This window comes from Lissotriton helveticus, chromosome 5_1, assembly GCF_964261635.1.
Source record: "Lissotriton helveticus chromosome 5_1, aLisHel1.1, whole genome shotgun sequence".
Classification (NCBI taxonomy): Eukaryota; Metazoa; Chordata; class Amphibia; order Caudata; family Salamandridae; genus Lissotriton; species Lissotriton helveticus.
In genome coordinates this window covers 1,675,019,058-1,675,032,618 of record NC_136065.1, presented here as the reverse complement: position 1 = coordinate 1,675,032,618, position 13,561 = coordinate 1,675,019,058, and the positions used below count along the sequence as shown (strand labels likewise).

The following is a 13,561-nucleotide window of genomic DNA, read 5'->3' as shown; positions in this document are numbered from 1 at the left end:
TTTCGACCCCCCCCTAGGACCTCTGTACCTTCGGATACCGTTTTACCCCTATCGCCCTGTCCAACGCCTCCTTCAACTGTACCACATAAAGTTCCATCCCGTATCTGGACAAATGGACCCCATCCTCCAAGAAAAAATATATAGCTCCATACGTCAGCTCCGGGTGTTCCATCCTGCCCACCCCTTCCTTCTCGCAAAAGGCCCTCATTTCCCTGTTGATCTTCCTCCTGGTTCTGTCAATCGCCCCCGGCCTCACTGCCCCCCTCCAGCATCTCCTCGGAATGAACTCAGACCAGATAATGTGACACCCTGCCCACTGCCTCTTAATCTCCAATAAATCCCTCCGCATTTGCTTCACCAGGGCCAAACCCTTACATTGCACCAGGTCGTTTTCACCCAGATGAACCACTAAAACATCCGGGCACACCCCTCCCCGAACAACGTTATTTAAAACCGGCACCAACTCGTGCCAACGCATACCCCCTTTGCCTCTCCAATGGCACTGAAACAACTGTTCATCTAATTCCAGGTTAAGGTTCTTGCATTTTCCCCATTCGGCCTTTTCCGCTCTTTTAACAAAAGAATGTCCCACCACATAAATGGACACTGCCGCCGCCGTAGGCCCCGCCACTGCACCTGAAAAGAGACACATGTAAGCAGCAAGTCCACACACCCTCTCATTCCACCACTACCCCTCGCAACCTGACGTATGTCTTAAAGCAATCCGACTTCCAGCGCCCCAACCGCTTTATGTCCTCCTTCCCCCAACCCCGGCGCGCCGCCTCCGTCGCCGCCCCGATGCGGAAAGAATGCGTCCCGAAGTCTTTTGGATCCTCACCCATAGACCGCAGGGCGTGCCGCAGGACCCATAACAACTGCGCGGCCGTCACACGTCCTGCCTCTCCCCTGTCAAAGACATCCGCACCCGCCTGCGCTCCACCGGCCGCCAACCGCCTCCCCCACTCCACCGGACACACCGCCTCCTTGTCCCCTGGACCCAGTACCACCCACGTGCCCCTCTCCCGCTGATCGGTCTTGGAACGTCGGAGCCGCACGGGACCTCCCTACCCCGAAACTCCACGTCCCCCCACGTCAATCCCGCCTGCCCTTTCAAACCCACCATCTCTGACACCCGAAAGGCCCCGAAATACAACCACGACATCAATGTAGAAAACCGCACCGCCTCTTCCTGATCTCTACACACCACCGGCAACCGACTCAACAACCCCTCCAACATTGCCTCCGTAATGGGCCGTCTCTGCCGCACCCGGGCCCCCTTCTCTCTCTCCCAACCCTCCAGAAGACGCCCTCCCAATTCCCCCGCCGAGGGAGCATAGCCCCACCAAAGCTTGCCCATAAACGCCACACCCGCCAGTTTACCCGCAATGGTCACTCTCGCCAGCCCTCTGTCCATCAACCCCAGCATGAATTGCACCACCTGTTCCTCCCGACGCCACTTGTCCCGCTGCCTTACCGCTCCAAAACGCAGAAACTCCAGCCAGGCCTGTTCATAACTCTTCCATGTGGACACCGCCACGGACGACCTCACCAATCGAACGACCCGCGCTCTCCCACTAACCACATCTCCTCCGGCACCTCCGTCTTGACCGCCTCCGCCTCCGTGGCTAGCCCATGGAATCTCTGCCACTGTTGACGAGACAAAGCATCCGCAATGTCATTGTCCACTCCCGGCACATGTTGCGCCCGAAACAAGATATTGTTTTCCAGGCACCTCAACACAAACACGCGCATCAGCTTCAGCACCTGAGGTTCCCTCGCAGACTGCCGGTTCACCACCTGCACCACCGACATATTGTCCACCTTGAACAACACGCGCCTGTGCGCCAACTCACGCGCCCACACTGTCACAGCCACCACCAGCGGGAACAACTCCAAGAAAGCAATGCTTCTCCCCCCCCGCTTGCCACTGCTCCGGCCACTGCTCCGCGCACCACCGGCCCGCCCAGTAGAGTCCGAACCCGCCGACTCCCGTCGCATCCGATGACATCGTCACGTCCCACTCCCACTCCTCCGGCGGCGCCATGGGAACACCGTTGAATCTCTCCAAGAAAGCCAACCACATGCACAGATCTTCTCTCGCGCCCGCCGGCAACCGTACGTGGTGATGAGGCATCGACAACCCAGACAAAGCCAGTCCCAACCGTCGACAAAAAGTCCGCCCCGCCCGCACCACGCGGCACGCGAAATTCAAGTGCCCCAGCAACACCTGCACCTCACGCACCAACACCTTCCGTTTCGCCAACATGTCCCTCACCAGAACCACCATCGCCGACCTCTTGTCTTCCGGCAGGCGTGCTTCCATGGCCGCCGAGTCGAGCTCTATCCCGAGGAACGACAGCACCGTGCTGGGCCCCTGTGTCTTCTCTGGCGCCAAAGGCACCCCCAGGTAATTCATCAGGTCCATAAAACTACTCAGCTGTTGCTGGCAGTCCGTTGAACCGGGGCTACCCACCAGGAAGAAGTCGTCCAGATAATGCGTAATCGCCTCAGAGCCTGTGCGCCAGGAAAAAGCCCACTGCAAGAAAGAACTGAAACGCTCGAACAAGGCACATGACACGGAGCACCCCATCGGAAGCGCTCTGTCAACAAAAATTAACCCGTCCAGCTGTATTCCCAGCAACTGATGATCCTCTGGGTGAACCGGCAGCAACCTGAATGCCGATTTTACATCGCATTTTGCCATGAGCGCCCCTCGTCCCGCCGTCGTCACCAATTTTCTCGCAACGTCCACGGACGAGTATGACACCGACGCCAAGTCTGCCGATATAAAATCGTTCACCGACGCGCCCTCCGGCCACGAGAGATGTTGAATCAAGCGAAATTGACCCTGCTCTTTCTTTGGGACCACTCCAATGGGTGAAATGATCAGATCCTCCAAAGGCGCCACCTCAAAAGGTCCCACCATCCTCCCCTCTCTCACTTCTTTGAAAAGCTTCTCCTGGACTATGCCCTTGTGTGCGTTCACAGACTTCAGGTTCTCCGCCCAACGAGCAATCCGCGGAACCTCGTACCCCAACCGGAAACCCTCCCTGAAACCCCGACGCAGCACCGACGCATCATCCGCCCGCGGATAAACGTCCAAGAGGGGTTCCAACCGGTCCAGCCTAACCGGTGTACGAGCCTTTTCCCAAGGTACTCGCACCCCCCCTTCCCCCCCCTCTCCCCCTGCCGGGCACGGGAGCCGGGGATTGACCCTGTGAGGGGCCTCCCCAAAGCCCCCAGCAACGCGATTCTGGATGGCGTGTTCCACAAGAGGAGCACTCGTGCCTAAATTTGCACGTCTGCCGGAGACAGGAACCCCTGTTGAAATCCCAGCAGGCCCCCCCACTCTGGAAGCTCCCGGCTCCCCCCGGTCCCACCCCCCCACGGGTGGGGCGAGCCGAAAAGGGTGCGGAAGCCAGTGGCAAACCACTGGCCGTGTAGATAGTGCGGCCAAATTTCGCCCTACTCTTGTCTGCTGATAAAGGTCCGCATCCAACTCCCCCCACTTAGCCTCCGGGTCCGACGCCATGCGCGCCCTAAACTCCTCGTCGTAATGCGACCACGCATTGCCCCCGTAAGTCACTTGCGCCCTCCGCACTACGTCCATGTACTTGAACAGCGCGACTGCCCTGTCAGGATACTTCTCACAGTATACGCTCGCATAGATTAAGAACGCCGCCGACCAATTCTCAATAGTAACCGGCACCCTCGGCCGCCGCGCCAATTCCTGTTCCTCTTCCTTCGACCCCTCTTTGGCCATCAATTCCCGGTGCAGCAACCTAAAGATCTCGACATACTCCCCCTTCCATATTTTCTCCCTGGTCGCCAATGACAAATGCGCCCCCAACGGCTTCGCCACTCCCATGTACGGCAGTTTTTTAACCGGAACGTCACAGCTCTCCTTCGCCCCGGCACTCGACGGAGCCGACCCGCCTAACGCCACGTCCTTCCCAGCATTCCCTACCGCCGCGCTCGCGACCGGACCCTCGCCGTTCCCTTTCGCCCCGACACTCGCCGCCACCAACTCACTAGAGGACCCGCTCGACCCCGCACTCCCCGCCGACCCGCAAACCGCCTCTGTACACACACCGGCATCCATCACATACCTACCCTTCACCAGTCTCACTGCATCCCCTCCCGCCGCATCTGTCCCAACTGACACGTGTTGGCCTCCAACACCACTTCCTCCCACCTTGCCTCCTTGAGGCGTGCCCAAGCCACTCCCCGACCCCGTACTGGTCTTACCTGGCGTCAAGGCTGGCGTCCTCACCGGATCCCGCCGCCTAACCAGATCCTCAGGGGGGGCCGTCACTCGCGGCACCACTTGCCGGGGGCATTCCTGTAAAACACTGGCAACAACGTTACAAACCTCCCCGGCCTCCCGCAGCTCCCCTTCTTCCTCCGACTCCAGCTCCGCACTCCCTGCCCCTTCTACCACAATCCTACCAGGAGATACCCTGCTCAACCCTGCTCTGGCTCTACACTCCGTCATCAAGGCCCCTAGGTCCACACTCACTCTCCGTCTACCCTCATGTTGGTAAGCAGAAGAAACCGCTGCCTCGTTGCTCCATCCCCGTCCCCCGGCGGCCGGATCGACCCATCGGGAGGGGGGCGCTGGAGAGCTACTTTCCGTCCATCTTCTTTCGGACCACCCCAGGTCCCTCGTTGGAGCGCGACCGCCCGTACTAGGCAGAGCCGGCCCATCCACTTTGCGGGGTGGAGCCGCATGCTGCTCACCCGAGCCCCTCCCCCACTGCTCCTGCCAAGAGAAAAACGGGGAAGTCCAGCAAGCCGGGGCAAAACTGTCTCCACTACCTCCCCAACCGCCTCTCCCCCCAGCCGCAGAATGTCCTCCCCGCCACGCCGGACGACCCCCCCACCCGCTCTCCCCCCACCCCCAGCTCCCCACCCCGCCCGAACCGCCCCACGCGCCCCCACCCATACCCCCCCACCCACCCCAACCACGCATCTCCCCCCCGCCATTCCCCCCCCCGCACCCTCCCAAACGCCCCCTCCCCCGCTGTGGCCCCCCAAAAACCTCCCCCCTCCTCCGTCCGCCCCCACCCCCGGCGCATCCCCCACCCCCCCGCCTGCTCCCGTCTGCCCCCTATCGCACCCCCTCCCCCCTGCACCCCCTGCCCCCCGCCCCGCGGGGAACCCCTACTGCTGGGCGGAATGATATGCTCATCCTCAGACTCCTCCCCCTCCTGCCCGCTCCCGCCCCCCACCCCCTCCTCCTCCTCCCCCTCCGTGTCCTCAATCAGCAATGGGGATTCCCCCTCTGCCCCCTCCAGTCCTCCTTGCTCCTCCCCCCCAGGTCCCCCACCCGCTCCAACCAAAAGCCCCTCTCTCCCCTCACCCCCCTCCCCCTCCAGGCCACCCCCCACCGCATCCTCCGCCTGCCCCTGCCCCCCGGCCCCTCCCCCCTCGTGTCCTTCCCCCACCCCCGCCCTCGCGTCCCCGGGTAGCCTCGCACCTCTCTCCAAGACCATGCCCGATCCTCCAGGGCCATTCTCCCCCGCCCCCCGTTATTCCGGGCCCCCCCCCGCCCCTCCTCCTCGCCTACAAAAACCAAGGGGGCCTTCTTTCCTGCACCGCGCTTCTTCCCTGTGCCTCTCCTCCGCTTCGGCGCCCCAGCCGCCTGTAGGCCGCCACCGCGCGCCGCCCTCTTCACTGCTCCCGCCCCCTCCCCCTTACGCGCACGTGACCTCGGCGGGTCACAAGCAGCAACAGCCGCCGCGGCGCCATCAGCAGCGCGCCGCGGTGGCCTTACCCGCACATCGCTGCGGAGGAGATCGGTCCTGCCAGCCTCCCCAAGCAGGCGCAGCGCTTCCTGAACGCGAGGATCCGCCCAGCCATCCGCCGCCATCGTCTCTGTTCTTCGCGTCGTTCGCGAGCCCCGCCTGACACCTCACGCGTCCACCGACAGCAAGCCGACCCACAAGTAAGTGAAAACACAATCTTTCAACCACGCGATAAGCGCGCTAACGCCCTCAAACTCCCTAACTGCTCACTACCACAAAAAACCCCTTCACCTCCCCGGCTGCTGGGTCACTGTCCCATCAAAATGGTGCCCAGTGACCCAAAATGGCCGTTTATATACCCTCCCAGCCCAAAAGAAGCCCAAAACCGCCGCCAAGCCCAAACTGCCCAAGTCCCTTCCTGTGTCCTCCTTATAGGTTCCCCTCCCCTTCCTCCCGGAGCCCCAAAATCCCCGGGGGGGCGAGCCTCCCTCCGGTCGGCCACCCCCCGCAAAGCCCCAATGCAGCTGGGGTTGGAGAGAACTTTATGCCACATTGGCCAGCCTGAGCGTGCCTGCCAAACCGTCATGTGCAATGGATCACAGTGCTATCACTCTCCCTCCTGCTTTGGTCTGCAATGGCCCCGCCCCCAAGCCTTATTTCAATGAGAGAAAAATAAAACAATAATAAACACCTTTCATTTACGTTTTAGTTTTCGAATTTCGAGTCGGGGGTGGGGGGAGGGAAGCCACCTGTACATGTGAGACCTGAAAATGTAACAGGTGTGCAGTGAGAAAACTGGCTTTTTGTTTTACAAAAAACATCCCCTGATTTGAGGCTGTGTTTCTGAAAAATAAGAAAAATAAGACGGGACCACCTTGGCATGATTGCTACGCCCACATTACATTTTTGCTGTAAGTGCTTCTGCCGTGTTTCTGATGTTAAAATCAGCTGAAAGGATTAGTCAGGTTAAAACTTTGCCAGTAGATGGGTATTTCTGTTTTTCAGAGTAATAAAAGAGCCATTAGGGCACAGGTTAGCATTCAAAATCCAATTACTCCTACAGACAAGCTAGTCCATACATCCATTGCTGAAAGGGCTCTTCAGTGCGTTATTTGGAGGCTGTGCGTTTCAGCTATATCAGCTAGGCGAACGTGCTTTCTATGTGAGGCATTGTAAGGTGGATTGTGGTACGCATCAGGTGTTTTTTTTTAACTACAAGGCCAGTTGAGCTTTGCCTACAAGGATAAGTGTCCTTTCCACGAAGAAAAGGCTGCCACATTCAGCAATACTTGACGAGGAATCTGTCACCTAAAGGTTGATAGACCATTATTGCAAATGTTGTTGCATGTCTGTAGATGCAAGGTCTTATATTTGCAGCAGGAAAGGAAGCATGGCATTCCTTTTCTTTTGTTTAAACAATCTTTTTGCTTTTTTTATACTGGTTCATACACAATAGGCACAACATTACATGGTTATTATCACATGAGAAAGAGTACATTGTATCTTTTTCTTCACTTATCAGGGGTCACGAAAACTCATTAGACCAACAGACAACTCAGGAAGGAGAAGACTGAACAAATGGAACAATAATAAAACTATGCTAAACTGTGAGCCTGTCCCCAGGCAGTGATTTTGCACAATGCTTTAAATGGGAAATAATAAGTGCCGGTTCTCATTAAAATGAGCTAGAGGTGTAGTGAGGGGCAGGGCTAGGGGGTGGCTAAGGGCAAGGCATGATGATACTTAACAACTTCTATATTAGTTGCAGCACATACCAAAACACACGAGAAATGTCTTTATATAAACAAAGCAGGTTAACTCATTATACAAAATGAAAGACATATGTTATAATATGTTAACATTTCCTTTTTTTGTAATAGTTGCACCTTCTTAATGTCATACTGTTAATTGCTGTTTGGCACAATACTATATATTTTTGAGCACGAGAGTAGGATGAAACTGAAAATACACCCACGTCGAACCAAAGCTCTTATGGCCCCAAGCAAATGAAGCAACTCATCATGACCCTCCGCAGAAGATATCTCTTGTCTCTTCCGTCGATCTATCCATTCATCCTTTCATCCTACCATTTGCCTGCTGATGTCCACCATTTAACCTTTACATTCTATCGTCTATTCAGTCTTTCATCAATCATTCAGTTTTCACCATTCTGACTATCACCGTTCATTTCCAAACGTAACCATCCATCCATCAATCTCCAAACCTATCCACTCATTCTTTCACTCATCCATCTCTTTAGCCATCCTTTCCCTCATCCATCAATCCTGTAGCTCATCCATCCATCAACCCTTTCACTCCTTTATTCCATCCACCCTTTCACTCATTTCACTCATCCATCATCCACCCTTTCATCCATCCTCTCTACCTTTCATTCATCCATCCAATCTTTCACTTATCCACCCATCATCCACCCTTTTATCCAATCATCCACCCCCTTTCACCCATGCATGCTTTCACTCATCCATCCATCTATACATCCACCCTTGCTCACTCATCCATCCACTCACTCACTCACCCACCCTCCCTTTTACGTTATTTATGAATCTTTTTCACGGAGCACACATGTACAAACAAAGTGCCACCCCTTTCCTTTAAAATACCTCCTGAGAGTGTCTTGATTCTCACTCTTTCGCTCCCTTTTTTCTCACAAAAACAGGCATACACACAAACATATGCAATGGTCCTGTGCACACATACAATTCAAAGCTAAACAGTGTATGTTTTTATCCAAACACATAAGAACATCATTCGCTGTAGGTTTCTTGGTTCTTTTAATGTGTTACAGCACAAAGAACAGCTGGCCAACACGTGTTTCGTGAGAGAAACCGTGGTCTCCGACTCTTCACGGCCAAGGTCTGTGTAGACAGAATGTATAAACCCTGCACCTGTGATCATTCCAACCCAGTCGGGTTCAGAAAAAGGGTATTTATCAGGTATGTTATCTCAAAAACAGGTATCAGACGCTGTCAGTCGATGCTACAAATTGTGTAAACGGAATAACGGTGATACTTCCAAACCGGCATCCACGTTGTAGAGGTGTAGTGTGAGAAATAAAAAAATATTTGTAACTTTAGTACATATTGTCAAATATTGCAAAATACACTCGCTAATACGGGGTCAGAAGGGAAGGATATATCCAACTGTAGATCCTCGTCCGGGACCGCAAAAAACATCCATTGTCGGTCCCCTATGACACGAGTAAGTGTCTCTCAATACCAAAATCTTGTCAATAGATGCGGACCTCGTATCTTTGCCGCAACACAATTAATCCGGATATTGAGAGACACTTACTCGTGTCATAGGGGACCGACATTGTATATTTTTTGCGGTTGGTTACATTAAAAGCACCAAGAAACCTACAGTGAATGTTGTTCTTATGTGTTTGGGTAAAAACATATAGGGCCCGATGTAGGTCGCCAAATACCGGTCGGTAACGGCCGATTTTGGCCATTACCGACCGGTATTTGAAGATGGAGATGTAGGGGCATGTCAAAATACAGCAACGGTAATTTTACCGATTCTGTGAAATACCGAATCGGTAAAATTACCGATTCTGTATTTTGATATGTAGGTAGCACTGCAATCAGTGCTACAGGGTTCTAAGAATTCGTTATTTACCACCAACTAGAAGTTGGTGGTAAATAATGAAAACCTTTTAAAAAGCATTTTTTTTTTGCTTTTTAAACAGTGCCATGTTGCAGACATACATGCATGTATGTCTGCAACATGTGCACCCATACACATTTGAGGGGTGCAACAGGGTGTCAAAGTGACACCCTGCCACCCTTCAATGTTTCCCCCATTTACCGAATCGGTATTTACCGATTCGGTAATTGACATTCATTCCTATGGGCCTGAAGGCCCATAGGAATCAATGGCAATTACCGAATCTGTAAATACCGATTCGGTAATTACCGAAACGTACTGATTCGGTAATTTTTTAAGAACAGTTACCTACATCCCGATTGCCAGTTCTTAAATACCGAATCTGTATGATTCGGTATTTAAGAATCGGTTATCTGGGATTACCTACATCGGGCCCCTACTGTTTAGCTTTGAATTGTATGTGTGCACAGGACCATATCAATTGTTGTATGTGGTTGATTTTTCCACCACAAGGTAAGGGGTTAGTAGGTTCGCCCCTTTCCTGTTAGCACCATAACTATTAGGCCTGTGTCCAACTGACCTCCGTTAATTTGCAGAGTGCCATTAGTTCCTAACCACTAAAACCCTAGTTCTCAGCATCTTACACACAAACATAGCAGACACACAAAAAACTAAGGTATGATAAAAGCCATCTTTTCTCTTCACCTACCATGGCTTTTTTAATTGTCACCAGGGCCAGACTTGCCGTAGCCTGATGGCCACTGCCAGGGCACTGACATGATTCCTGTGCTTGCAGGAATGCACAGGATAGTGTGAATGTGATTGACAGCACAGGGCCTGAATGGATCCTGCTCTGTCAAGCACAGCGTGATGGTGAGCACCCGGACATTATTCAAATGAGCCTTGCTGAATAGCTCAGTTGGGGCTCAGATCGGGGGCTGCAGTAGCGACACCTTGGCTGCCAGAGACACGTTCCACTCCTGCTCACCAGCACAGGCAATGAGCTTAAGTTCAATGAGTACCGGTACTCTCCACAGCAGTAGAGAGGTGCCGGTACTCAGAGTGATAAATATAAGAAGTGCCGGTAATCAGTACCGGTGAGTACCGGCCCATTTAAAGCACTGATTTTTGATAAAAAGTGTAATGTTGCAACTATACCTGATCATCAACAATAAAAGGTGGCAGAACGGCACTGCACATTGTGTATCCGTATGTAATTACAGAATGATGAGAGGGAGGGGCCATTATGTCCATGAATTGGGCAACATGTCATCAGTAGATGGCACGAGTCTGGGGTGTACACAGGGCATCTTGATCAGGCAGACCCAGCCTTACCCTCCGGATCCCCATGGAGTACAGTGGACAGTTCGTCCCGCACGCTGTGATTGGGAGTTTCCGCAGTCCTTGCGCTTCCTCGCGGCAGAGTACAACAGATTCTGCAGAGGCTCAGCCTAGGAAGATGCTGCTCCAACGCACCACTCTAGGCAATGCTGAGGCCTTCCAATGCATTGCAATTGCCCTTTGGGCGATCAGCAAAGTAAGGTCAATGAAATGCTCAGTGGCGCCCCCTCCCCGTCGGTGCGTGTATAGTGCAACTATTCATGCAGTCCAAGCCTTGGTGGCCAGTAGCTCCCGCATGGGCCGAATTGACTTCCAACCAAAATGCACGAGCCAGTGGGCAGTACTAAACATATGAATCATGTATGCCATAGGAGCATGGTAGCAGGTGCAGACAGGGGACACAGCGGGTTATATTTTATGCAGTTTAGCAGGAGTGAGATATGCGCTGTGTAACAAATTGTATATACTGAAAGCGGTGTTCTGCGAGATCTTGCGGGGGTAGGCAATTGCACTACTCCTTTCAGAATGCAAGACATTCCTACTCACCTTTTAGTGAATCAGAATGTTTTGGTATTTGCCCATTTTACATTGGAACCGCAAAAGATTCAATGCAGGAAATAGAGTGTTACAGCTAAAAAACACATTGCTTTTACTTCCAGGTTTCTCACGATTTTGCTCTTAACTTCAATCCTGACAATCCTGAATGTGAAGGTAAGACAGATATCTCTATCTCGCTTTTTCTCTCTCTCTACTCTCTCTCTCTCTCTCTCTCTCTCTCACTCTCTCTCTGTCTCTCTTCCAATATCTTTCCCTCTTTCAATATCTTTCCTATCTCTTTCTCATGTCCTCTTCTTTGTTCAATCCTCCAGTCAAATTTAAATATTAAAATAATTCTAACCAACATAGGAGTGCTGCTAAATATCACCTGGACAATTAGTATCTCATGTTCATTTTTTATCAAAATAGCACAAGTCAGTCCATCAAGATAGATAGTTCTTCATTCAGTCCATTAATACACAGGAGCCTTAATGTTGAGTTCCATGATTTTGTTTTTATTCTTAACACATCAGTTTTCAGCCCAGCCAACGTGTTTTGTTCCTTTAAGAGGACTGGTAATCGCGATACAGTGGGTGGACCACCATCACGGGTTTGGGCTCCAGTAGACCGCCAAACTCGTAATCAACCCCTGAAACTACAATCTGTTTCAGCAAGTCCCCTCTGACTCAGGCACCTCACCCCCTCTGCCTATCTCTCTCCTTTCGTTCTGTCTGTGTGCCTCACTCATGCTCTGTTTTGTACAGAAATTGCCGGTGTTATTGAGACATACAAGCGCTGTTTGCCCAAAATCCAGCTATATGGACCCACTAATGTCTCCCCCATCATCAACCGAGTGGCAGCACTTGCAAGAGAGGAGTTAAAGAGCCAGCATGCTACGGTAAGGAGGATGGCCTAGTTTATTAATACTATAATGATCACTTCTGCGCAAAGCAGTGTATCCAGAAACAGAATGTTAGGTAGTTAATTAAAAAAAACAAAATGTTGTGCTTGAGAGATGTATATTGATAAAGACTGGGGACCACATCACAACACATTTGTGACTGATGCCAGTTCAGTTCCTTGGCGGTAAGTGAAAGCAAGTGCGTGCGCCAAACAGCTTTTACCAATGTGTTATGAAAACAGGATAGTGGAGGTGGTAAGGCATATCAAGAACATTAGTGACATTTGTTGTGTGGCATTTTGTTTTACTATAGGTCTGACAGTTTAACAACATGAATGTTGACATAAGGAACATAACCTTATCTAAACTAGGGAACCCATAACTAGGAGACTATACAGCCAGTGAACAGTGGCACTATGGAAGCGTCCCAGTGCTACAGGTGGCACCCACTACTGAAGCATACCACACTAGGGAGGCCAGGGTTTATCATACTGTGTGAATACATGAAGATATGGTAATTCTGTAAGAGTGGGTCTGTTTATGTATGTTTATGTCTACAGAGAGCATACTGCCATCCTTTAACTCCTCTCACTCCTTCTGTAGTGTTAGCTACCTGTGTTGTACCTCTCCTGTACATGTGAGAGAATCGTGTAACATTACTCCTTCTACTGCCACCTCCACTTTACTTTTTCTTTGTGTTAGTGAACACTGCTCTGCTGCTCTCCATGTTCTATTTTTGTTGAATAGATTGCCACGATGTGATGATGCGTGTGCAGTTATATGCGCATCACATCATCATGTCTTTTTAGTTGTCTTTTTTTGACAATGTTGTGTAGCTTCAGCAGAAAGCATTTTGCTTAAATACCTTTTTGCTTTCGCCAAAGCTGCACAGGTAATGGGTCACAAAGGCAAGACCTGTTGGCTTTTTTAGTGCTCACTCTGCCACTGGATTGAAGCTAGCCTGGCTGATGAAGGGTGATACTCCAAAACCGGTCCCAGGATGCTTGTTTCCTGTCTAGGGAGGACCTGGCTTAGATGCTCGGGCTGGACTGCTCCCATGAGGAGCAGGTTCAAGACTGATTTGCAAATGGCTGGGTCCAAACTGGGGTGGTGTGGTGAGCAAAAAAATGATGGATCTGTGACTGTGGCTCAACGTTTGCATTGTTCAGCATTCCATCTATCATCTGTTCTTTTTCCCTTTTGTCGACCCAAGTGGTAAGGGTATGCCCAGACGTGGGTCCCGTGCTCACCGTGACACTGGATTCAAACTAGCCTGGCTGATGAGGTGTGGTACTCTGAAACTGGTCCCGGGATGAGTGTTTTCAGTCCAGGGAGGACTTGGCTTGGCAGTTCAGGCTGGACTGTTTCCATGAGGAGCAGGGTCAAGACCTATTTGCGTATGGCTAGA

At 52.0% G+C, this 13,561-nt stretch overlaps 1 protein-coding gene across 1 annotated transcript in view; it reads left to right on the top strand.

Moving 5' to 3' along the window:
* The window catches only part of LOC144755713 (copine-6-like), a 452,209-nt gene that overhangs the window by 416,188 nt on the left and 22,460 nt on the right, over nucleotides 1–13,561 (top strand). The window contains exons 14-15 of the mRNA XM_078644899.1: nucleotides 11,375–11,426; nucleotides 12,017–12,150. Coding sequence (XP_078501025.1) covers nucleotides 11,375–11,426; nucleotides 12,017–12,150 — 186 coding nt within the window. The remainder of the gene's footprint in view (nucleotides 1–11,374; nucleotides 11,427–12,016; nucleotides 12,151–13,561) is intronic.